Below are 26,628 nucleotides of genomic sequence, written 5' to 3' on the forward strand. Positions count from 1 at the left end.
TTTGTGTAGGATGGCTATATGTTGCAGAGGCTTCTGGGAAGCACATCTTACAGTGGGACTTACTCTTGAGTACAGAACCGTGGACCTCAAATTAGCAGCTCTTGCTGAATCAAGCAGCCAAAGTTTTCTAAGTTCAACAATTCACTTAGAACATTAAAATGATACCATGAAAAAACACAGGCCTGTTTAACTTCAAACAAGGCTTCTGCGTTAATGTGTCCTCTGACAAGAGTCATGGCCCAAATCATTTTAATATATATATATTTTAAAGCCTAACTTACTGAAGGCTAAGGGAGGCATCAACAGAATTAAAATTTCCAAATAGTTATGAATATGTCGTGCTTTCCACACAGCCCAACATTTCATATCAGGACAGGGGGTTCCTGCACCCTGCTGCAGTTGTTTCAGGTTGGGACAGAGATACTGTCTTTCTATTGCTTTCATGCTTGAATGGCCCTACAGATGCCGTTGGACTCCAGCTGTCATCAGCTTCAACCAATGGTTAGAGATGATGGGAGCTGTAACCCAACAACATCTGGAGGGACACAGGTTGCCTCTGCCTCCACACTCAGCTGATAATGCAGAGACATTCTCATGCAAACATGCCCTTAAACCTGTAACATCAACACACAGGAACGTATCAGCCCCTGCCAGTTACCGTATTTTTCGCTCTATAACACGCACCCAACCATAACACGCACGTAGTTTTTAGAGGAGGAAAATCCGTAGGCATGCCACCCATAGGCATTCCCTCCATAACACGCACAGACATTTCCCCTTACTTTCTAGGAGGAAAAAAGTGAGTGTTATGGTGCAAAAAATACGGTAATTTTAAGTAGCCAAAAAGCAGCCAGTTAGGTCAGCCAATATCTATCAGTATTTATGTCATGTCAGGAACGTAACTACACATAGTAGCCACAATTGCAAATTTCTCTCTCTCTCTCTCTTTCTCTCTCTCTCTCACACACACACACAAAGTCAAGATGTTACTGCCTTTTAAGCAGATGATGCATTCCAGGAAATAGCTTCCAACTCCTTAAATACCTCAATCAATGCCATCATTTTTAGTCCACAGAGGAGCCTAAGCATTAAGGCTCCCATTCTGTCCAAAAAACTAAGTATGTTTTACTATAACCACACTTTGTGTGTAAAATTAGAAATATGACTTAAGGGAAGCAGATTCCTGCATTTCACAAAACACCAATTCTCAGCGACAAAATATTGTGATATTTATTTAAAAACAACTACATGCGCATCAGTACTTTACGTAAAATTTCACATGCATCTCATTATAACAGCTCTATTTTTAAAAACACACACAAAAGCACGGATTTTCAAATTATATCAACAGGGATATGCATACAAGGAGACCAAAAAAAGATGTTTGTAGAAGGAAGAATTCACCAGGAATTCCCCTATACAAGTCCCACTGAAACAAACAGGACCTGCACAAGAGAATTTCCTGGTGGGCTACACCTCATTAAGATTTGCCCATCTCCCACACTATCCCACAGCAGCACTGCTTCCGATCAAGTCAGGCAACCAAGAGGCACATTTTGGCATGGGCTAACAGAGGTTCACAAGAGTAGCAATACCTGCCCCCCCCATTGACCTGTTGTCAAATATTCACAGCCTCTGAACACATGGGTTATATGACTGGTCACCAGACTGAGTTATGGCTACTAGGCCTATCTTTCATATATGCTTCTTCAGATCACAAGTACTGCTTATACACAGGTTTCTGTGACGATCTGCTGCTCAGCCATGGACTCTCAATGTTGTGTCCACACTTCAACTGAGTATGCTAGAGAGGTTTAATTACCCACTCTTCCTCCAATGAAATCAGGACTGTATATGGATGCTTCTCTCCCACTCCTTTTATCATAACTATCCTGTCTATGGCCCTGTGCTTAAGAAAAAGTCAATATAAGAAGAGCCCTCAGATCAAAGGTTTAGTGGGCCAGATCCAGAACCCTTTCCCTCCCCAACCTCCTACATGCCACTTTGACAGGTGGGGGGCAGCTTTACCTGTCCCATGTCTATAGTCCCATGATATCAGGTGACTGTAGTTTGTGCCAAACCATACCAAGGGCCAAATGGGAATGACTGGAGGTTCACCTTCACTGGTCTGTCTAGTCCAACATTCCTGGTTCCCACAGCAGCAAACCAGATCCCTATGGAAACTACACAAAACAGGACCTGAGGGCAATAGCCCTTTCCTGCTGCTGTTCCAGTATAACAAGCATACCGGAGAATGCTGTCTCTAATTCTACAGGTGGTATAGTCTCACCATGATTAGTAGCCACTGAGTTGCATCCTCAATGAATTTGTTTAATCCCCCTGTAAGCAGCCATCTTACTTATCGACTAAGATAGCAGCCACCACCACATCATGTGGTAACTTAACTATGACCTGTGTGAAGTATTACATTTTATTTGTCTTGATTCTTCAGTTTCACAGGATGATCCTAGGTTTTAATATTATGAGAGGGTGAAATAATATCTCTATCCATTTTCTCCACATCTCTATCACATCCGCCTGGTTACTTGTCTCAGGGTGCCTGAGCAGGGAATACTAAGGGGAAAGTGGAATAGCAGGAATGGAGTTTATGTTGGGGAAGAACAGAGGGGAGGAAGGGGAATAATTTAAAGAGATGTTTGTGCTACAAACCTAAATATTGTGGGAATAATTCAACTCAGGCACACAGCTTCAAGTTTCAAAGCAGAAAGAGAACATTTCTAGTTCATACCAGCTTCTGTTTCCTACTTTTATTCTCTAAGGTGACTAGTCATGACGAAAAGAGGATACACTCCTAGTCATGTTATTTATTTCCCAGTTCTCAAGAAGAAAGACAATGGACAGACAGCTTCTAAACAAATCTGACAGTACTACATGTTGAAGTATGCTTTGATTTACCTTCTTCATATCATTTTCCAGGTTTTCCTCTTCTTGGCCTTCAGAAAGACGTCTTCTCAGATCCATTATTTCCCTTTCCACGTTCTCTCGGTATTGGTTCCACTGAGCTCGCTCTTGCTCCAGCCTGTGATGAAACTGGAGTTCATAGTCACTGACAGTTTCTGTTTAATAACAACAACAATAACAAGTTGCTCATCACTTCTTTAATCCCCCACATCTTCTTTAGGTGACAAGCTCATTAAAAGGCTGGCATATGTCTCAGAGTGAGATCCTTAAGCAAGTTATTTGATGTCCTGCTGAAATCAACAACATATGCAGCTGCCTCATACAGAGATAGAATGCTGGTCCATTAACCTCAGGATTGCCTACTGCAAGAGTTCAGAGCCTGGTACCTTCCAGATGTTGTTGGACTACAGCTTCCATCATGCCAGATTGCCAACCATGCTAGTTGAGGCGGATGACAGTCAGGATCCAGCAGGATCTGGAGGGTCAAAAGTTGCCCAGTTCATCTACTCTGAGTGGCAGCAGTCCTCCAAAGCCTCAAGAAGAGGATGGCCTACCCCAGTCCCAGAGAAGCCAGAAACTGAACCTGGGCCTTCTGCATGAAGAGCAATGCTCTACCACAGAGCTATGGATCCTCTCCACCTGAGGAACATACTTCCCAAGCAAACAAGTAGGGTTCAGAGGTCACATTGTTATATATTTAGCACATTTCTCACTTGCTATTAAAAAATGTTCCAGGCTTGACCTGTCCCAGAACTGTAGGGACTCCCACTGAGAAGACCCTCTCATGTGTGTCATCATTCCTGAAACCTCTGAGGGCAGTGGAAATCAAATTAAAAACTGGCCTTCCCTGCCAATCTTAAATCCAGGGCTGGTCTACAAAGATGGAGGTGACAGTTCAGGAATTCGGAAGGCAAATGTTTATTTCTTTTAACTTCTGCTGTATTTTTTCCCTTCTGCTTCTGCTGATTGTTTCATAGTTTTGTTAAATACACAAGACTATCTCTTTTCTGCCATTTCTAACTTGCTTTTGATTGCGTCTTTTTATAAACATTTTTTTATTTACCTACATTAGCATTTGAAGTAAACTTTAAGAAAAACAGGATAATAATTTGCTAAGTAAAGTATAATTAAATGCAAAATGAGTTTGGGGGCTGCAAAAAGTATAGAAAGCCAGAAAACATACTGAAGAATGACCTCAAATGTCAATGTGAACCTTCCAACGTCAAATAATACACTCTCGTTTCTACAAGAGATATCTCAAGCATGTGGTTTCAGTGCTACTAAAGCAGTGGTTTGGGGATCAGCAATATCATTGAATATGAAACTTTTTTGATAGCAATTCACCCATTTCTGTCAGGCCCACCTTTCATGATAGCCTGCAGAGAAGCAACCTCTTCCTGCCATTGCCTCTTCACTTCATCAATAGCTTCCTGCTTTGTATTTTCAGATACTGTCGCAATGGCTTTAATATTCTCCATTTCAGCCTGGGCTTCCGTAAGCTGCGCTCGCAGTTGCTCCAGATCATCCTGAGCTGCCTGAAGTACTGCATTTTGCCTCTTCAGATCCTCTGAAATGAAAAGTAGTTCCACTTAAAAGCACAATACATTAATGCAGAGGTTCAAAGTAAAGCCAAGGGGACAGAACTCCTGCTGTTCCTCATTTTAGCCATAAACGAGTCTGTAAACTCTGCACTTAGTTTACTGCATCTAACCAAGAGGATCACTGGCATCTCACTTATGCCTATACCATGCTAGGAGTGGGAAAATTTACCTTATGCTCAGCTATATTTCACATAAATAATTATTCCTTTGGCTACGAAACAGAACTTCCCAGTACAAGAACTTCTCCATTACATCACTGCCATACAAGTTCCCTTTCTCCCTTTAGGATTGGTGATATAAAGCTGGCATGGGAAGCCTCCAATTCATGGGCCTAATCTGACTCACCAGGCCTCTTAATCTGTTCCGCAACACTCTCCCTTGGGCAGAAGGTAGATCAAACCTACTGTTAGATTATTGGGTGATTTGCAATAGATCAGGCAAGGCGGGGAGATTCTGAAGCACAATTGTTTTAACAATAGCAAGAAATTGATATTTTCCCACGTAAATTAGATTGATGAAATGGAGCAAGCTAACTAGGAACAGACTTTGGTATGAAAGGAACATGAGCTCATTCAGTTCTGGTATTGGTACTGATTCCTGTACAGAAATAAATGCCTAGTCTCGGAATATGCTCATAATATCCTGCTCTTTAAATCTAATATTTTTGTTTGGTGGCTTTGGTTAGGGTTCTACTACAAAATGAAGTAAATACAACAGGTCTGAAGTCTGCCCACCCCTGTCACACACCTTCCCCTTAGGCCATGCCCCTCACTTGTACTATTTTGCAGCTAGTTCTCTCGTCATACATCAACACATTGCAGCATTTTACCTCTGCACTGAGAAAGGGCTTCCCATTTCTCACCACACAGCAGGGAAGCCAAAGTGAGAAAGGGAAGGGAAGGGCGTGTGAATGGGATGCGAGGGTTGGTCCTGCCCACTTTGGGAACATGCTCCCCACTTTCCCTGAGAGATTTCAACACGTTGGGGGGGGGATGTTCCCCATCCCTGGTGTAAAAGCTTTCCCAAACTTTCCATCTGTATAGGAAAGTGAAGTCCAAAGTAATATACAAGGAAAGAGTTCCAGACATATCAATGATTATCATTAATGTAGTGGTTCAGGCTTCTTTGGAATTTCTAAGGGCACATATTTAGGCATCATGGGAATTTGAGTAGTAGTCTATCTAATTTGATAAGGGCATGAGTCAGACCTGTCTGTGTACTGTGACCCTGAGCTTGCCAAACTTCTACCAATATGCCCAGGGTGTATTTTACTCATAAAGCCACCAAAGTTTGAGTCTGGTCTCAGATCTTTTAGTTACCAGCTCTCTTTTCACTACCAACAAGGACATTCTTTGTCTCCAATCTTGAAGTCTGTGATACAACAGTCAACACAAAAACAATGAATATGTTTCCTTAGTAGTCATGGCACTTCTATCCAAACAAATGGGATCATCAGCTCCCCATGGAGGTTTCAGGATGACACCAACATTTCCAATCAGTTGACGCTTCCTGAGGTGTTCTCTAAACTTGCACAAAGAAGCTGAGCTAAATATAGCTAGACATGTAACTAGATACATCAACCTAATCCACAGGTGTCCGGTGGTTTTACCCACATCAAGAGATAGAAGCAATGAATACAAGCACTATATATCCCCATTTTAAGGTGTGATGTTCTGTGTCGTCCCATATTCTGGTAGTGACTCATTTTGGAGTGCACAGTTGTGGCATTCTGCAAGACAACAACGCATGTAGCTGAAACCTCAAACTCACAATGTGATAAAACGACACCAAATTAAAATAGCTTATTTGTTCAGTTACTCTAAAGACCACATGAATGTCTACAATTTCTACATTCAGTAAATTTAAGTATTACCTTCTTTAGCCAGATACAGCTCTTTAAATTTTGCCCTCTTTTGATTAAATTCCTGCTCACGGTGCTGCTTCGTGCGTAGAAATTCAGCATTGACTTTTTCCAGTTCTGCTACTCGTTGAAGGAGAGCTAAAAATGGGCCAATGGGGAAAAAAAAGGCACATGACCTCAACAATCAAACGAGCTGCATTTCATCACTTACTCACTAAGGCAAATCATTCATCAGAAAGGAACATGGCAAAAAGCATAAAGTGTTTGTCCAGATTGACAGCTTTGCCCTTGTGGTTTAATACTTTAGATACCAACTAGTTTGCAGGGCTAGCACAAGACATTTCACTGCCTGAGGCAAAAGACGACATGTGCTCTTCCAGTCAATAGTCTCTGGATTGGCAAATGAACCTTAGTTTCACCAATAGGACGTGAACAGCATCCTCCAGTATGTCTAAAGGTGACAGGTAAATTTTGGAAGTAAAGAGCAGGCCACAGAAGACACAGCTGCCTCACACTACCTAACAGTAGGGCTGTCCTTGCTAGTTTGTGTTTTTTAAAGCAACAGACGCTCTTATCGACTGTAATAATAATAATAATAATAATAATAATAGTAATACATTTTATTTATATCCCGCCCTCCCCAGCCGAAGCTGGGCTCAGGGCGGCTAACAACAATCAAAATAATCCAACATTCTAAAAACATTCATTATAAAATTAACTAAAATCAAATTAAAATCAAATTGATGGCAACCATTAAGCAAAATTCTGTGCAGATTGCCAGAGGAGGGGGTCAGGCTGCGCCCTGACCAAAGGCCTGGTGGAACAGCTCTGTCTTGCAGGCCCTGCGGAAAGATGTCACGTCCCGCAGGGATGTCAGGTACCACCAACTCTAGCCCTCATGTCTTCCCCTAGACTGGAAGGGACCAGCACAGGTTAGTATGAATTCTATCTGACTTTTAGCAACTATTTGACTTCTGGAAGACACCTGAAGGCAGCCCTGTATAGCCAAGTTTTTAATGTTTGATGTTATACTGTGTTTTGATTTGCTGAAAGCTGCCCAGAGTGGCTGGGGCAACACAGTAAGATGGGCGGCATATAAATAATGGGGGGGGGGTGTCCTGTCCTGTTTTATAGTTATTATGTTGTGCCAAATCAATATACCTAACCCACTGCAAAGCCTTCACTTTGAAGCACAAAATATGCAGGGTGGTAATCCTGTACACAGAAGCTGCCTTTGCTTCTTTGCTTATGTTAGGGAGGAGCCATAGCTCAGCGGTACACATGCTTTGCAGAAGGTCGTGGGTTCAATCCACCATGACTTCATTTTAAAAGGTGACAGGGAAAACTACTGAGACACTGGAAAACTGCTACCGTATGGTATGTCAGGATGATCAGGTGCATTTTACATCCTTTTGCACCTCTCAGATCAAAATGTATCAATCAGTCTCAGTGTGACAAAGCACTGTGCTGCAGCAAGCAAAACCCACCAGGAACTGACTTCTGTAATTTTCCACTGTGTAATTTGTGACATGGCTACTATTACTTTGTAAAACATTGAAGCCCATTTTATTCTATCCTGCTACAGTGGTACCTCGGTTTACGAACTTAATCCGTTCCAGAAGTCCGTTCTTAAAACCGAAACGGGTCTTAAACCGAGGCGTGCTTTCCCTAATGAGGCCTCCCACCACTGATGCCCTTCCACCGTTCGGATTCCGTTCTTAGACCGAGGTAAAGTTCGCAAACCGAGACACTACTTCTAGTTTTGCGGAGTTCGTAAACCGAATAGTTCGTAAACAGGGCTGTTCTTAAACCGAGGTACCACTGTATACATAACTGAATAAAGTGTTCTATTTGCTTCTTATTTTGCTTCTTTAATGCTGGTCAAAGACTGTAAAAATAAAGATCTGATTTGATTTGCTAGCACAATAAGAGACAGTACTGGGCTAATGGTCCAACTTAGTTCACCAACTGTGAGCAAAACTGAACATGACCATAGCTGGACATATTGCCACAAGTGCAGCAGCACGTTTTCAAGTGTTAACAGAAGTTAACAGAATCATTATTAATATTACTACTGCTGCTGCTACTACTACTACAAGTTCTTACCCACTATTCAAATTAAGGTCACTATTAAAACCCCAAGAGGGTTTTGCTTCTCCCATGGCCACAGCCACTAATTTCCACCAGAAATTAGGCATGGCTTTGTCTCTCAGCTGCCCAGTTGGCATCCTACTTCTAGCTTCTAGGTCACACATCTCAACTACAGCCTTGTCTTTCTAACTACCAGAAATCTGAGGGAGGGGGGTCCACCCACTTACCCTCTAGCAGAAAGCCACTTCTTTCATTTACCATGCTTAGGTCATTACCAAGAAACTATTCCAGCAATTGAATTCTTGTTGGATCCAGGAATTAGGATACCAGGTACAGCCTAACCCTCCTCCACCTCACAATAATAGCTTTCCAACCAATATTAAGAGTTCTAAGTCACACTAGGCAAGTAGATTAACCACAAAAAATTAACCAGCTTGTATCCTGTTTCTATTCTGAGCACCACTTTAGCTCCTGCTAAACCCTGCAGTAAAACTTTCAATTAACAAATGAACTTAAAGCACCTTGAAGTATTAAATACCCATTTCATATATAATGGGGGGGGGGGGGAATTCAGAGATGAGTTCATACAGTAAGCATGCGTGCTATCTTTAAGAAGAGAAGCACCTGCACACCTATTCTATTCAATCATCTAAACCTTAAAGCTCTGTATCTCCTCTATGGTGCCTCTATCAACCACAGAGAAGGTGGCTGCTATCAGGAGAAGGCTGCTTCCACCTGCCATGCTATACCCCCTGTTCTAGATGCCTTCATATGGGAGTACCTGTCAGAACTGTGAGGGGTTTTTTGAGTCTTTTAGGTCTGGTATAAAAGTTGGTGTACATGGATTTCTAGGTACTAACACCATCCACTTTTAGGCTACTATGGGATAATATTAATTGTAAGCGTCATGCTCTCAAATTTCTTTTGATATGTTCTAAATTAGACCGGGCAACCTTTTTTTACCTGAGGACCTGATTCTCTTGGGCACCTGCTTCTGGGCATCAAATACACTGTGGGGGCTGGGGGCCAGAGAAAACCTTGCCAGGTAGGCAATTTTCATACGTAATTGGGACAGAGATACAGGCAGATTAGATATCACGGCACTGCCCATTTAGGCCCTATCATGCCATGCACTATATTATATTCCAAGCAGCTATGTCTGGGTTTTCAGTCAATTCATGGAGAAACAAAAACACCATTATCACCACACTCCTTCTATCGACATCCTGGTCCCCTGCAGTTCCCAAGGTATAAAGGAGCAGAGATTAATAGACTTACTTAGGGCCACTCAGAAATATCAGGGTTAAGCTAGAGGCTGGGGAACATGAGAATTCTCAAGTCAAAGTGACTTAGGAAAAAGCATCCCAAAGTTAAGTAACTGTTCTGCCAAAATAGTATCAGACATGCATATTGAAACAGAGGACTGTCCCAAACCTCTCTGAACGATATGAAACATGAAACAAAATTAGTCTCACTATTTATGTAGTTTTCCATCTTAATATTTGTGCAGCTGTACTCTCACAATTCCACAATGTATTACAATCTTCCATATGTAATTACAGTGGCTATGTATATAGTAAACAAAGCTTGGTAGGCCAAGGGCACTAATGCAATACCATCTGACTGAAACAGGAGACACAGAACAAGATGCTTTCTAAGCACCGGAATGGGGCTGCTATGTGGCCCACAAAATTCATGCTACATAGAAAAACTTATTTCCTACGATTCACAGTATCACTCTCATTTTGCTTTGTTTTTATGTCCAAAAAAAGCTTGTCATACCAGTTTCTCTGAAGCAGACTTTTTATTACTGGGAGCATTTGTACCCTGCTCTTCAGCCAAGAAGGCTCCCAGAGTGGTTTACATACAATTAATTAAAACAAGACAGGCCCTGACCACAGGTTTATAGTCTAAAAAATACCACACACAAGACAAGAGGGGAAGGAAGGAACAAGGAAAAGAAATCAAACTCAGGCACTCATTCTTAAATAGTTGTTCTTGTAATGACCAGCTTGCGTGGTTCAGTGGTAGCAGGTACCTGATGGAGCTGGGCTTTTGGCAAAGATGGTAGAATGAGCCCTGATTCCACCCTCTCCCATTGAGGCAGTCAGATGGAACAGCAGCTCTCAGATGACACTTGAGGGACAGGAGGGCTGATGCAGCTGGCCTGTTCTAATTCAAGAATTCCTAACTATTACTACTTTTTCCTTTTTCTCCCTTCCTCCCTCCCTCCCTCTCTCTCTCTCTCTCTCTCTCTCTCTCTCTCTTTGCATAGAGCATCTCTTACCACCCAGTCTTAAATTCTACTTGAGCCCTCTTAACATGGAATCTGGAGGAGATATTGACCTCAGGAAGGAGACAAGCTGCAAAGAGGCTGAAGAAGAGAGAGTATAAAAGGAAGTGCATTTCATGGTATTCAACTCACTCTGTTCACAGCTGTTCAGGAGCCAAACTGTTGCTCAAACCCATGGATGGGGAACCTGTGACCCATCTGATGTGGCCAGATGACAACTCCCACCATCCTATCATTGGTCAATCTGACCCGACATCAGGAGGGCTAAAGGTTCCCCATCTCTGGTCTAGCTTCTGGCTAGGAAACACACACACCACACACACAATGACTTCCTTTCTTATTCTCCTGGCCCTCAACTGGCCAGTTAGGTAACACAAGAACCAGTTTTGATTATGCCACATCTTAAAGATGTGTGCCAGCACCAGGAAAAACACCAAATAAGGGAACTGGCTCACACCCCAAACCAAAATCCTCATACTCTAACCTAACCTAGAGAAGAGCTCTTTTTAAGTAGCAGTCTTCTTGTAAATTGGTTAAGTATAATGAAGTATGTTGAAACACTTTCTGAACTGTGCTATGAGAAGTAACAACAGACTTCATTCCTCCAACAAGTTCTGAGTGATGCTTTTCAATTAATTTAGCAATTAAGAAAGTGTAGGTGAAAGAAGAGACTGAGAAAATGCTTATTTGAAAGCTAGATTTAGTTCAGGCACTTCAGTGCTAGACACACCTCTAGTTTAAGCATACTCGGCATTTGTACCTAATTAGAAAAACAAAATAAAATTAAGATTTAAAGAGTCTTTAGGTCAACTCAATCTTGGGAGTTAGAGCCTTTGGGAAAGGTGCTTCATGAATTCCCATTCTTTCCGTTTCATCAACTCTCCACTCATGCTTTCTTGTCCCACTCACTCCTGGAATCCAAATCTCAACTACCACTTCTTTTGAGGATGGAAGGAATGAGGAAATAATTGCTTGACTGCCTAACTTTTGTTAGGGCAGAATCCTATGGCCTTGGGACAGCCTCCTACTTGAAGCTCCTCCTTGCAGCTGTGGACACTACACAGAGGACATAAAGAAGATTTTCTGAGAGCAGGCCAGGTTAGATTAGAGATGCTATACTCTGTCCCTGGAGTAGGAACACTTGTTCTGGCCAAGACTGAGGACAAGGAAAACCACACCTTTAAAAAGGCATGAAAAGTAATAGGAGAAACACAATTTCCTCTCCATCTTCCATTCTGTTGACATGAGCCCAGCACAGCTCTGGATTTCATGGTCCTGGGGTTTTACTCCTTTGCCTGATTTGGATTGCTCTACTTGTGAACTTAGTTGGAGGAGGGAAAACAAAAGTCTTTCACATATGCACAGAACTGGGAAACAGATGTTATAGATAGATAATGTCAGCTATACCCAATATATTTGAAACTGGCCAGATTTCAGTGGCAACTATGCTAAAGTTTCTAGTTTTGCAAAGTATATAAAGGCCGCTCCAGAATTTAGGCACAGCTGATTATCCATAAAATTATTTTTGAACACAGTCCGATTCCAAATTCACAATACAGACATTTTTCCTGAATGCAACAAGAACAAAACAAGCCATCACAAGTTCAGAACAACTTAAGTGTAGCTGGACCAAACATTCTGAATGAAGACTGTGAAAGCCATCTAGTGAAACAATAGTCCAGAAGAGTAGCTATGCTGGCTACAAAACAATGAGTTCTGTGCCACATTTGAAGGATGATAGATGTATTGCAGCACAGCACACAGATGGCCTCCAGGCAATTGCAAGGCAACCAATGAGTTTTTGTTGGCAACCTTCATGCACATATTCACACATAAAATGTTTTGAGCCTTCACCCTATTAAGGAGATTAGAGGTCCGGGGGTGACTTTGAAACCAGGAACCAAAGATATAACATTCCAGAAGTATTGATCTACAGGCCATTTTATGCCAAAGCTGATAAACAAGTTTTGCCTTTGCCCAGCTGAGCCTTACTGAAGTATGCCAGGTCCTAGAGCTATCAAATCATCAGTCAGTATGATCCATAAGATACCATCCTGTATCTCTCTGGGATCATGCAATAGGACCACTATGATAATCCCATGCCTCTCAATTACATCATTTACCTACCAGAGCCCTGTATTGTGCTTCTGCCTCAAAATATTTATTTATGACTGAAATAGACAGAATGGATTATTTGCTTTCCATCTCATAGACAATTTTGCCCAGTACCTGCCAGCATTTGCTTCTGGAAAACTCTCAGCATTTGCAGCACAAAGCATGTTTACTAAAAAAATAAAATTTATTCAACCCTTTAAAGCCTCAGGATGAAAGGAAGCAAGTGTCTGACATGTGTGAGAATGGCTCTCCTCTGTCAGGACTCCCTAGCAGTATGGAGGCATGAGAAGCCCTTAACCATCTCTGAAGTTTGTCCTGTAAACTAGTTGCCATCTCAGCTGCCTATGTAAACTGGCCCACAAATTAAGGGAGAAAATTTTCTAACAGCAGGAAGATTCTGTTTCATTTAGTTTTCTTCTTAATAAAAATTAGACTTGCCCCCCCAAAAGGCCTAGAAGAATATATTCTCACCCACAATTCAGCTACCATTTACCCTTTTGGTTCTCAGTTATGAGGATTTATGTACACATAATCATTCAAAGAGATGATGAAGCTATCTTGCTTTTCTTGTCAATCTCCCTTTGCTACCATAGCTCTAGATTGTGTAACAGTCTTGGGTAGTTTTCATAGGGTAGGAGGCAATAAAAAAATAGGTTAGGATGGATTTTTAAGTCATACAGTAACTTGAGTCGTCTCTTTCAAAACAGTTAATGGGTGAAAGAAAGTCCCTCAGGGCTTGTATTAACAAGGATAATAATCTAGATTAACTAAAGATTTGAAATGAAATCATATTAATCTCTGTATGAACATTCAGTTTAGAGGTGAAGCAATTTGACTTTGCCTGAGTTAACTCAGAGAAAAAAACATGAATATTCAGAGCAAGGCCAACTTAACTGGATAATGCTTTGTGTGTTTTATATGTGAATTGCTACCAGATAATTTGCATTGCTTTGCCTTCCAGCAATGTACATGTGCTTCTGTGTCATTCCTGCTCCCACAACAGACCCCTTTGCCCCCCTTGATTCTGTATTCTTCTATAATACCAGACCAATTCAACTGCATAACTATATACCAAGCAGGGAGAAAACACACACAGGGACTGGTCACTTATTCCAAGACAACGGCAGTAGCAAAGGCCCATATATGATACATGCACAGCTATTCCTCAGAACACAAGGATCCTACAGAGGGACGAGAGGAGACAGTTACTGATGTACTATTAAATGACTGTGAGGGAGCTGGTAGCACCCATGCTTAGAAAGATCAGAACTTCAGCAACCAACCCATTTACTTTGTAGCAGCTCCTTGAATGCCAAACAGTTCCACAGCCTACCGGTATATATTATACAGTACAGTGGTACCTCCGGTTATGAACTTAATTCGTTCTGCAGGTCCGTTTGTAAGCCGAAACCGCTCGTAACATGAGGCGCACTTTCACTAATAGCGCCTCTAGCTGCTGTCGTGCTGCCAGCGCGCGACTTCCGCTCGCATCTCGGGGCAAAGTTCGCATCCAGGAGCCTCTACTTCCAGGTTAGTGGAGCTCGTAACTCGAAGCATTTGCAAGGAGGACAGTACATAACACGAGGTTCCACTGTACTGGGTTAGTCTATAAGCAAGTAGGTGGGAAGGGGGTTGTCTATGCATCAATAACAATCCAGTTAAGGGGGGGACAACATGGGTGTGTGTGGAAGTACTAACCTTAAAATCAGAAACAGCTTACATACCTGTCATGAGGTTCCCTTTGGATAAATTACTAAACTGCTTTGTCCTTCCCGCAGGCAGCAAAACAAGCTACATAACCATCAACAGAGTTAGGAGTCTTGTTCCCAATTGCAGCTCTCTATGTCACTTCCCATACTGTTCCAGAGGGTACCCCAGACCTCAAAAGAAGTTTTGAGAGGCACGAGGGGTGGGGCGGGGTGTGTGTAAGCTGGGCAAAAATCAAGGCCCCTGCCTTGCAAATGTGGAACTGCTTCCATTAGCAAAAAAAAAAAACACCACTATGGGATGCATACTCTTTGTAATAAGAGTTTTACTCATATATATTTAAGGACAACTTTAAGCAAGTATCCCATGGCCTCAGTTCCATGGGAACAATAGGTGCTTGCTCTATTGGGTTTCTGATGACTTGACAGGCTGAATTTGCAGCCAGGCAAACAGGATTGTTGTGAGGCTGGATGAGACACAGAACACCTTTTGCTTAAAGACAGCACTTCAGAAATTTTAAAACACTGAAATAAGAATGAGCTAAATTGTGCATCAAGTACAGAAACCAAATAGGATAGCACATTTTTAAACCAGATAATATAAAATAAATGAATCGTTAAAAAATGGGTTGTCCAACACAATTTAGACACATTTACTATGAATATTCATTTTTTCTATGTATAGGCGTTAAAGGGGGGAATAGAAATCTTTGGTAAATCTCTTCATACACATATCGCCCAACACCTTTGACCACAAAGGGGCCCTTCTGCTACTATGAGAAGGGTGTGTAGTATTCTCCCCTCATCCAATTTTGCAAGGTGTCAAGATTCATATGACCACAGTCAAATATTGTCAAATATTCCATTATATCATGAATACCCCTATGTAGCTGGAAGCTTCCCAGTTCTGTATTTTATTATAGCACCATTTGTTCCCAAGGGAATGAGTAAGAGCTGTAATAGACACAGGCAGACCTAGCAGCATAGTAAAACTTCTCTTACTGGCTACTTGCTTACATTTCCTGATCACTAGTAGTTACCTGGTATTTTGCAAGAGATCCAGGGCAGTCAACTTGCCCAGTGAACAGAGGTTACAAACTACTGTATCACAAGCTATAATGCAGCAGCTTGCAAGCGTATGAAGATAGTAGAATATGATGTCTTGTTATTTCAACAGCACAACTGTCTTTGTTCCTCTCTTAAATCACAGTGGGAGAAATAAAGTTGAAAATGAGTTTTTACTAACAATAGTATGATGAGCATAGACCTAGAAAGCCACAAACTGCTTTCTAGCCAACTTTTACATCAGTGTAGAGAATCTTTGTTTTTTTGTTTAAGTACAAGAATGCTTTGCTTCATGTGTGCCAGTACAAATTGTATTATGCTGTCCTGGGTCATTAGGCAAACTAATAATAGATAAGCAAAAAACAAGGGTCATACTGCCTTACAAAGTATATTTATGGGTTCTCCTGAAGAAAAATACATGTATAGGGTTCTGGCTTTCTTTTAAAATAACAGCCATAGAACAACAGTTATCACAATTATCTTAAACATATTACAAACAGCTAACTAACCTGCATAGGGGCTTTCATAAGACAACTTTATATTTGGCAGTGAAATAATATGATAAAAAACAAGTAGAATTAGTTTCAGGAGAAAGGGGCAAGCTTCTTATCCAAGGATCAACAATCTGGATATTCAATGCTTTTTATCCAAAGGAAGAACTTGATACTTGCTCACCTGGATCCAGTCACAAGGCAAACCAAGGGTTCCTTACAAATGACTTTCACATAAGAAGTGTTCAAGAGCAAGAAAAGAGAGGCCTAGGAACTTTCAATGTGGTATTTCCAACTTATAACCACTGAGGCTAAACCACTCAGTAGGAGAAGGGAGAATGTTTCAGTGTTTGTGTTTACCAATCTGCTTCTGGTTATGAACTGAAAACTGTAAATTCTATCCAGTCTATGTTAAAATTCACAGATTTGAAGAGGATCCTAAAGAAACAAAGATTTTTGCTGGATCTTCAGTTTTCTGCATTTCCTTCCTATCCCTACAGCCAAACTGTTCCTGATCTCTCTATGTTTCCTTCCTGCTTTTGTCAAACAAATTAAAAACTTAGTGGTGATTTTTTTAAACTACACCATACAGAACCACTTAACTGAAACAATTCATTCCACACATGAATTTTATATTTCCTTGGCACAGAAGAGAAATCAGCAGATCAGAACCTTGCACTTTAAAACTAATAGCCTTTCCTTTCAGTTTGGAACCCTATGAGCATCAGCTCTAACTTCATTAAATTCTTAAGAGAAATGCTGTTGTCATTGTCCTTGAACACCTGATAGCTTTGAAAAAAGATGCACTTTCTTAGAGCTAAACATGTTTCCATAGGTTACTGGAATCTTGGGATTAATATGAGCAGCACCACCTCCCTCCCACATATTTGTTTGAAAGAAGGTTGTCAAGAAGACAAACCTTTCAAGTTACAGCCCAAACCCCAATTGTCTATTTGCCACTGCAAGGCTGAATAGAGCTTGTCCACTGCCCCAAGTAACTGGCTGATACCAGCAAAGTACTGTACCCTTAAAGCCCCGTATCATGAAAACCAAGAGGCTACAGACTAAAACTACAGGAGTGAAAAAATACATGATGTTTCTCACTGTGGGGAAATTGTCACTTCTTGAGGGCAAAAAATGCATACCCCAGCTGCAAAGTCATCATCAGCAGAGGAAGAGAGAAGAAGCAAGTCTGCTAAACCAAAAATTCAACAGTATTTATCTCAGTCTTTATCATGTGCCGTCTTATGTGAAGATCTGGACTTTCCATGACTGAAAGGAGTTGCATCCAATGTCAGTCCTACTCAGAGGAGACACATTTTAATTAATGGACCTGACTAACTTAGGTTTATCAACTTCAGTGGGACTACTCCAATTAGAGTTGGATAAAGCAATTTATTTCCATTTCAATGTTTACCATATTATTATTTAAATGTGCAGACCACATTTAACATCCAAACATCAGAGCAGCATTTTACTTTCATACCAGCTCTGAAAGGTAGGTTATGGTAACAGGAAAATGACTTGTCCAAGTGCCTTCCCAAATGAGTTTCATGGCCTATCAAACTATTTTGCAGCTGCTAAGGCTTCCATGCTGCCTCATCCAACATGTCAGCCCAAATCCAGTAAGCCCAGGGACAAATGAGCACATATTTGACGCCATGTATCACATCAGGAGCTGCTTTTGACATTCCTGAAGTTGCTTTGATAGCTTCCGGGGCGACTCAGTAGAGCTGTTGAAAGTCCTGATGTATGCAAGAATCATCCTGATCTCTTCTTTGCACTGAAGTCATACTATCTATAGCATTGTTCAAAACTCCCATTGTTCCAGGTGCGTTTTGCAACAGGGAATTTCATTAGCACGAGCAATTTCTGAGCTCTGAGCGCTGGCCCAATACCTTTTGGCACCTGAGGCAGATCCCAAAATGGTACCCCACTTCCTGCCAGGGAAGAAGGAGTGAGGGAAGATCTACATCAGAAAGAAGAGGGGAAAGAAAATCAACATCAGGATCTGCTGCCCCAGAGGATCCTGCCAAGAGAAGCAGTCTCCTCACCTTGCCTCATGGATGGACCAGCCATACCCTCTAGTAATTATAGAGAATGATAAAGCTTTTACATAAAGGCTACAGTACACCCAGGGAATTCACTACTGCTTTTGCATAGCACCCTGAAGATATCCTAAAGTAAGCAAAGAACATACAAAATTAGTAGCTGGACAGGCCGTTGGACAAAAATGTTGCTCTTCTTCTTCAGGAGATGATAAGAACAAAATCCACATTTTCCAATAAAGAAGTTGCTTTTGCTATGAAAGCAATTATAAGACAAAAAGATCTGCTGCATATTTCACTTTTATTCTTTGGCTATTGTTTTCCAGCATTGCAAAAATCCTTGTAGGCACCCAAAATGTCAGAAAGCTAGAAAATACTGCAAGGTGGAATGCTCCACCCAGCCTTGCCCTCATCCTTGATACTCCATTTCATCTCCTTTCTCACCTGGTTTTTCCTTTTCTCTCCCAACAGTCTGTCAGCAGTCCACTGCCACACTAAGTTCCTACTAAACTGTTTTGGCAACAACAACAAAAACACCCCTTAGCACTTTTCTTCTTCTTTTTGGTACTTGAATATACTCAGAGTCGCAAAGTGATTTCATGCTCTTTATTCAGCTCATAGTGGTGAGGAGGAATGAATGTCCCCTCAAAGTATCTGCTTTATATACATTATTTACACAATGGGCTGCACATGATGGGCTAATTCCGGAATTCTACTGTAAGCCAATCAGGTTGTGGATTCGCTTCTATCTGGAGAATGATTGGGTGGTTCCTGCCAACCAATCATACTGCTGCATTGTTCTAGGACCAATCAGACTGCTGCAGTTTGGATCCTATTGTTCTAGGACCAATCAGACTGCTGCAGTTTGGATCCTATTGTTCTAGGACCAATCAGACTGCTGCAGTTTGGATCCTATTCAACTCAGTACATAACAGTACTTTTGCAAACATTGAGGTTTCCCTAAAGTCTGCTAATATTTCTCTCTTGTGCATAGATAGTACCATGAAGATACACATTGACCTCTAAACTACAGAAACAGATTTGGGGAAATGAAACACAAATGGGGCAAGCCAATCTCAGAGGTAGAAAGTGGGATAGCCATTATAATAGCTGCAAAAATCCTTTAAAAAACCCAGTGCAACTGTGGGAATGATTCCCCACCCCACACCTCAAGGATCAGGAGAGGGACTGTGGACAGTTTTGGCACTGCATTTCAAAAGCATTCCAAGCACCTTAGAAGTGCAGCAACAAACTGATATACTGCAGACTTACTCCCTGAAGAAGGGAGAAGGGGGCTTGTGTTGCTGCTGCTTTTCCAAATACTTTGGAAGAGCAATCCTTACCTCACCCTGCTATCCAGGTCCAAGTTTGGAGTTGAGGAAGAGAATAGAAGATTGCCCTTGACATTGTATATGGGAACATAGCACTAAGCCAGGGACACAATCCTTTCCTTTGGGAGAGAGCAGGTTGCTAGCGACCACAAATTTTTGGTTGGCCAGCAAGGCCCACAAAAAGTTCTGAATCACAAACACAATAAATCTATGAAGCTCCAATCAGTCATAACAAGTAACTTCACATAAACTGCATTCATTTAACTTTCTCCACTTAATTGCTTCACAAGAACAACAAACTGAATACACATTAAATCCTGTGATTCACTCAAATGAAACACTTCGTTTCAGCTTGAAAAGAGACAAGAAGTTCAGCCAACATGCTGCTATAGTAGTTTTACATGCACTGCTACCCCAATCACCTTGGGGAGAAAACAGGGACACTTGAAGCCAGGAATGACCCAAAGCAGGTGGTGGTGATGGCAGGGAACAAATTTGTGAGTGCTGGCCTCCCTTCAGGAGAAGCACGCCAGGGAGCAATTGCTTGCCTGAGAACCAGGACCCATCAGGTCCCATGCAAATGGTGGCAGGGTACCAGCCCCCATTCCACCATCATTTGACATTCTGGGGGAAATTATGCATGAAGTCCAGCTCTCTGTGAACTAGTACAATCAACTGCTGTGATATACAAGAGATAGGTGACCAGAGCAGATGCTGGGCAAGCACCCTTCTCAAGCCTAATCTGCAAGTCTGAATTACAGTCACCACCCTGAAATAAATTGTACAATGCCCTACAACTCTAAACAGAATGAAGGATGATATCAGTATGTTTCAAATAAATAAAATTCACATTGCAAGATGACCTGTACACGGCCACCACGACCATCTAACACTGTATACCAGGACCCGTAAATAGCTACCCACCTGTAGTGTCACCTTCAGGCAAGTAGGCAGGGAAACTCTTAAACTGTGGTTCTTCCTACGACCTTTTCAGGCCACCCATGTGCCAGAAATGACTAATCTATACATGTGGGCTGACAAGTGAGTAACTTCTATAAACTTAGGCTGAAGAAGTTACAAAGCTGGGCAGTAGTTGAAACCTCACACATCTCTTACCAGCAACTCAGATAATGTTGCTTGTATCCCTGACCATTTGGTCCTGTTAGCTGGGGCTGAGTCCAACAACATCTGGAGCGTAACATGTTCCATGCACCTGGGCTAGAGTGCCAGACTACAAATGGAGAGATCTAGATTTAGATCCACACTCAGCTGTGAAACTCACTGGGATGATCTTGTGGTTTGTCACCACCTCTCTGCCCAACCTACCTCACAGGGTTATTATAAGGATAAAGGTTGAGGAAAGAACTATGCATGCAGTATTGAGTTCACGGGAGGAGAGTGGGGGATAAAATATAGTTTTGTGCCCTCATGAGTCATTCCAACTGCAGCCACTGAAAATTTTAAAAATCATATAATTTTTTTAAAGGATGTGATAATGTCAAATTCTTATTCTAAACCAATTAAAAAAACCTCTGTTCCAGTTAACATTCAACAGAGGCTTTTGAACAACAGCTCTGGTCCTGTTGCAAATGAACAGAAATGAAGGTTCAATCTTCTTTTCAGTTCAGATTTGGTTGATGTACTGCATAAAATATAATTTGGCAGCTAAGAATGCACTACAAGTAAAGATCAACAAGTCTAATTCTCTGTTTATAAAGATATTTGCTCAACTGCATCCATTCCACTACAAAGAATTATCCAGTCTTCATTTCTTGTTCTCCAAAAAACATGCCACTGGTCAATCGTGAAGTAATTAAACTAACTTTCCCCCAGAATGTCCTAGGTTAATATTATGAAGCTTCAGTAAAAGTTTTCTTACAGAAGTTGTTATAACTGCCTCTCCAAACACAAATAATCATAATTACCTGCCCAGATAAATACAGTACCTCTTTCAATTCTAAAACAGTATGTTAGGTCACTTCACTAAATTTAGTTCATCCAAGTGAACTCCCCGACCTTAGTGATACATTTCTTACACAAACCTGTCAACTAAATTCTTTGCAGCATTTCTGGCCCCTGCTCTTTATATACATAGGTAGATCTTCCATAGGCTTTTAATTAGTGTACTAGAGGTAAAGGAGCCACTATTCTTGAATAAATCTATGACTACCATTGACCTACCACAAAATTCCTACAACACCAGAAGGTTGTCATTGTTGTGCTTTTTTCCCCCCTTTCATAGAAGAAAAACTGAGAATGTTACCTTGCAAACTGATGCCTCAGTGGGACCTTCAATGTGTACCATTCCAGTTGCAAGTCCTACATTGTTCCACATAAATTCACTCAAAAGTCTTAGGCTGGAGCCACAAGTGTAGAAGCTTACATTTTACACTCCCTGTCTGCATTAACATATTGTGAATGGTTCAGTATCTATTTATTCAGATCACCAGCCAGTACTAAAGATGACTCATACTAACAGAGTTTTAATAGAGGCATAAACTGAATATATTATGTTTTCGGCCCCAGTATAATACTTCACATTCTGCTGCTCTTAGGAATAGTAATATTCGAATAACATCCTTTCTCTTCATCCCACATACTTACTTTTCCAGATTCATCCCTTTGAAAATAGGCTTCCCAAATCTTTACATAGCTAGTAAAGAGGGAGAGTAGAGCAGGCACATTAAGAAGCTCCAAAGAAAAGACTACCTTAAGGATCTTTACATTCTGGTATAAACGGGCTAGGTGAGGGCTAATAAACAGAAGCTTATTCCAGACAAGACAGAGGTGATTCTGATCAGAAGGGAACAGACTGCAGAACAGGGATGCAGTCCATTTGGGATGGGATGGTACTTCCTTTGAAGAATCTGGTTCACCATCTGGAGGTACTATTATATTTGGATACACAGGTGGCAGTGATGGCCCAAAGGGTCTTTGCCCATCTTAGGCTAGTATGCCTCATTTGTGAGGATGTCAGATCTGGCTACAGTAACATATCCTTTAATTACATTCAGGATGTATTATTGTAATGCACCCTATATGGGGTTTCCTTTTGAAGAGTGTTAGGAAATTTTAAGTGATCCAGAAAATGGTTGGAAGGATGTTAATGGGCCCATGGGATAACATTACACAAGCCTATCCAGCCTGGTGCTTTCCAGGATGCGCTGGCTGTGGATGGATGGAGTTTTAGTCCAAAACTAGGCACCAGTATGGTGAAGACTGTAGCAATGATTCTCCAACATCAACTTATTGGACTGGTCATGTTGTGCGGATGCCTGATTATCGTCTTCCAAAGCAACTACTCTATTCCAAACTTAAAAATGGAAAGTGTAATGCTGGTGGTCAACAAAAAAGGTTTAAAGATAGTCTCAAGGCAAATCTAAAAAACTTATACTACAACTGGGAAACACTGGCCTGCGAGCACTCCAGTTGGAGAACTGCCTTCACCAAAGGTGTCATGGACTTTGAAGACACTCAAACTCAAAACGCAAGGGAGAAACGTGCTAAGAGGAAGGCATGCTTGGCAAATCCACACCGTGATCAACTCCTGCCTGGGAACCAATGTCCCCACTGTGGAAGGACATGTGGGTCCAGAATTGGCCTCCACAGTCACTTATGGACTCATTGTTAAAACTGTGTTTATGGAAGACAATTTTACTCGGCTACAAGTAAGAAGAAGATACCTATCCAGCATCAGCTGCACTGGTTGCCAATTTGTTTACAGGTTTCCCAGTGTTAGTAATTCATTTTAAATCCCTAAGTGGCTTGAGTCCTGGATACCTGAAGGACCACCTTCTCATGTAACAGCCTGCCTACTGCCTAAGATCTGATGAAGTGGTCCTTCATACTGTCCTGCCTATGATGGAAGCACCATTTCTGTTATGAGGTACTTTGTGATGTATATTATTAGATGAGTAGGGTAGACATTCTCATAGAAATAAATCCATATTGCCATGATAGGTATTGTCAGTCACATAACCCTAAACTCTGTGTTGCTACTTGATTCTCAGGTACCAAGTGTTCGGTACTGTTTGCTAGCTCCGCCCATTTCTTGGGAAGAGACAGCTGACTATTGTATCACTCTTCAGGATTAATGCAGTTTACTGTACCATGGGGCTGTACTTGAATGGTGTGAAGAAATTACCTATGATCCAGGATGCAGCAGCTGAACTCCTGACCATTGTAGCCAGAGAGAACATTATGTAGCTATTATTAAGGAATAACACGTACCTTGGTTTTTGAACAGCTTCGTTTTTGAACATTTTGGTTCCCAAACACTGCAAACCCGAAAGTGAGTGTTCTGGTTTGCGAGCTATTTTTGGAAGCCACGTGTCTGATGGAGCTTCTGTGGCTTCCGATTAGCTGCAGGAGTTTTCTGCAGCCAATCAGAAGCCATGCTTTGGTTTCCAAACGTTTTGGAAGTCGAACAGACTTCTGGAATGCATTCCGTTCAACTTCTGAGGTAGGACTGTATTGCCCATTTGCCTTCATGTCAAATTTAAAGTGCTAGTAATTAGACTCAAAACATGAAATAGTATTTATCCTTTATCAAATATGTCTCCCACACCTGCATCTTCTAAAAATCTGCAGATGAAGCCCTGCTCTATGTGTCTTCACTGGTGGAGATGTGTAAAGTGGTAGTTTTTCTGTTTTGGCTCAGCTTCTTTAGGAACTCAATCCTTTGGGCCTGTCCAATTCACTCCTGGGTGGGACGCAGGTGGCGCTGTGGGTTAAAGCCTCAGCGCCTAGGACTTGCCGATCGAAAGGTCGGCGGTTCGAATCCCTGCGGCGGGGTACGCTCCCGCTGCTCGGTCCCAGCGCCTGCCAACCTAGCAGTTTGAAAGCACCTCCGGGTGCAAGTAGATAAATAGGGACCGCTTACCAGCGGGAAGGTAAACGGCGTTTCCGTGTGCGGCTCTGGCTCACCAGAGCAGCGATTTCACGCTGGCCACGTGACCCGGAAGTGTCTCTGGACAGCGCTGGCCCCTGGCCTCTTGAGTGAGATGGGCGCACAACCCCAGAGTCTGTCAAGACTGGCCCGTACGGGCAGGGGTACCTTTACCTTTACCTAATTCACTCCTTGTTTTAGAACAATTGTTAAGACCTTCCTGCTTCAGAAGTCCTTTTTATTTTTTTACTGAACAGTAGCAACAACTTTTATTGCATTGTTAGTTTAATCTGATTTGTTGGTTTTACAATCTATTGTTTTAGAGCTGTTTTACTTTTCTGTTAATTATTGCAAACTTCTTTGAGAGCCCAGCAGTAGTGGATAAGTGGAATAAGGATATAAGAAGAAACTTGCTAGATAAGGTCAAAGGCCCACCTGGTTCAACCCATGTGTTCTGACAGTGGCCAGCCAGATGCCTACAGAAAGCCTTAAGACATGACCTGAGCACAACAGCACTCCAGCACTTGTGGTTCCCAGCAACTGGTATTCACTGCCTTCAAAGGTGGAGGCAGAACATTAATTCTATCCTTATCCCCCATTAATTTGTGTAATCCTCTTTTAAAGCCATCCAAGTTGCTGGCCATCACTACATCTTGTTGAACGGAATTATGGGAGCAAATTCCATAGTTCAAATGTGTGCTGTGTGATGAAGCACCTTGTCTGTCCTAAATGTTCTAACATTCAGCTTCATCGGACAGTCCTGGGCTCTAGTATCAAGAGAGAGGAAGAAAAATGCCTGCCTATCCACTTTCTCCACATCATATAGAATCTTACGCACCTCTATCATGCCCCTCATTACCTGACTTTTTCCTAAGGAGATGCAAGTAACATAAATATGTTGTGTTGTATTGTATTGTATTGTATTGTATTGTATTGTATTGTATTGTAATGCATAATATAACTTTTCTTTTAATGTAAAAATATGTAGCTGATGTAGCTTATGATAGCACCACATAAAATTTGATTTTCAAAAGTTGGGCACATCCTTATCCAGGTAAATCCCATTAGCACACTTCAATAGTAGTGTCACACCAGCTAAAATGCTGTTTCGTTGTACAGAAAGAGCACTTCTGCTACCACATGGGACCTGCATGTATGCGCGCGCGCACACACACACACACACACTCTTCCTTCACACTCACACTTCTCCCTCAAAATTCAACTCCACAACCCAACTCTACAGAGTCTTTTGACTCTCATTACAGTTTGAAAGCACATCAAACAGGTACCGCTCCGGCGGGAAGGTAAACGGCGTTTCCGTGCGCTGCTCTGGTTCGCCAGAAGTGGCTTAGTCATACTGGCCACATGACCCGGAAGCTGTACGCCGGCTCCCTCGGCCAGTAAAGCGAGATGAGCACCGCAACCCCAGAGTCGGCCCTGACTGGACCTAGTAGTCAGGGGTCCCTTTACCTTTACTCTCCAAGAAGAATTCACCCACTGGATCTGTCTTGTTCATTTCACCAATGGCTTACAGGTCAACCACAACTTCAGAAACATGGGATAACCCAGAGCTGCTGATGTACAACTGCCAACAGCATGAAGCTGAAGGAAAAGGGAACTGAGGCTGCCCACTGTGAGGAACGGGGGAAAGCTTGAAGTGTTTGTTGCATGGAACATTGGACTCATTTTTGCACAGGGCTTAGTAGGCTAAAGGAATGGGCTGTATATGGCTGTAAAAAGGGGGTGGTGGTGGTGGAATATTTTGCCAGCAATGATTTTAAGATCAACTGTAATTTGAATGTTGGATTTCCAATCCACAAAAATTAATGCCACAATAAACGTTATTATTTTAAGATGCTACAAACTCAGGAGATTCATCATGAGGGGAGTAAGACAGAAAAACACAGAGCGCTTGAGGTGAGGATTGAAGGGAGTAGCTACTGAGGGTATAAACCAGTAGGCTGGGGGGTGGGGTGTAGTATTGCAAGGTGATGCCTGTAGTGGTGGGGCAGGAAAATGATAAATTACTGGGTGTGGGGGTGTGTGCTAGAGAGAGAGAGAACCAGTAAAGCACAAGATGGGGGAGAGAAACAGTCCTAAAGATAGGATGGAACTGTTAAGGAGAAACCAGTAGGCTGGGGGGGGGGGGTGCATTGAAGTAATTGCAAGGCAATGCCTTTGGCGGGGTGGGGGGCAGGAGAAAGATAAATTACGGG

General features: G+C 41.9%; 1 protein-coding gene across 4 annotated transcripts in view; it reads right to left on the reverse strand.

Annotated features, from left to right (window-relative positions):
* The window catches only part of RABEP1 (rabaptin, RAB GTPase binding effector protein 1), a 54,813-nt gene that overhangs the window by 27,447 nt on the left and 738 nt on the right, over positions 1 to 26,628 (reverse strand). For 2 of the 4 annotated variants that reach the window (XM_083714458.1, XM_083714459.1), the window contains exons 2-4: positions 6,397 to 6,522; positions 4,286 to 4,489; positions 2,917 to 3,077 (exon numbers count right to left, since the gene is read on the reverse strand). In XM_083714458.1, coding sequence (XP_083570584.1) covers positions 2,917 to 3,077; positions 4,286 to 4,489; positions 6,397 to 6,522 — 491 coding nt within the window. The remainder of the gene's footprint in view (positions 1 to 2,916; positions 3,078 to 4,285; positions 4,490 to 6,396; positions 6,523 to 26,628) is intronic. The other 2 variants (XM_083714460.1, XM_083714461.1) reach the window with 1 other exon arrangement.

This window comes from Podarcis gaigeae (genome assembly GCF_964106915.1).
Source record: "Podarcis gaigeae genome assembly, chromosome: 15".
Taxonomy (NCBI): domain Eukaryota; kingdom Metazoa; phylum Chordata; class Lepidosauria; order Squamata; family Lacertidae; genus Podarcis; species Podarcis gaigeae.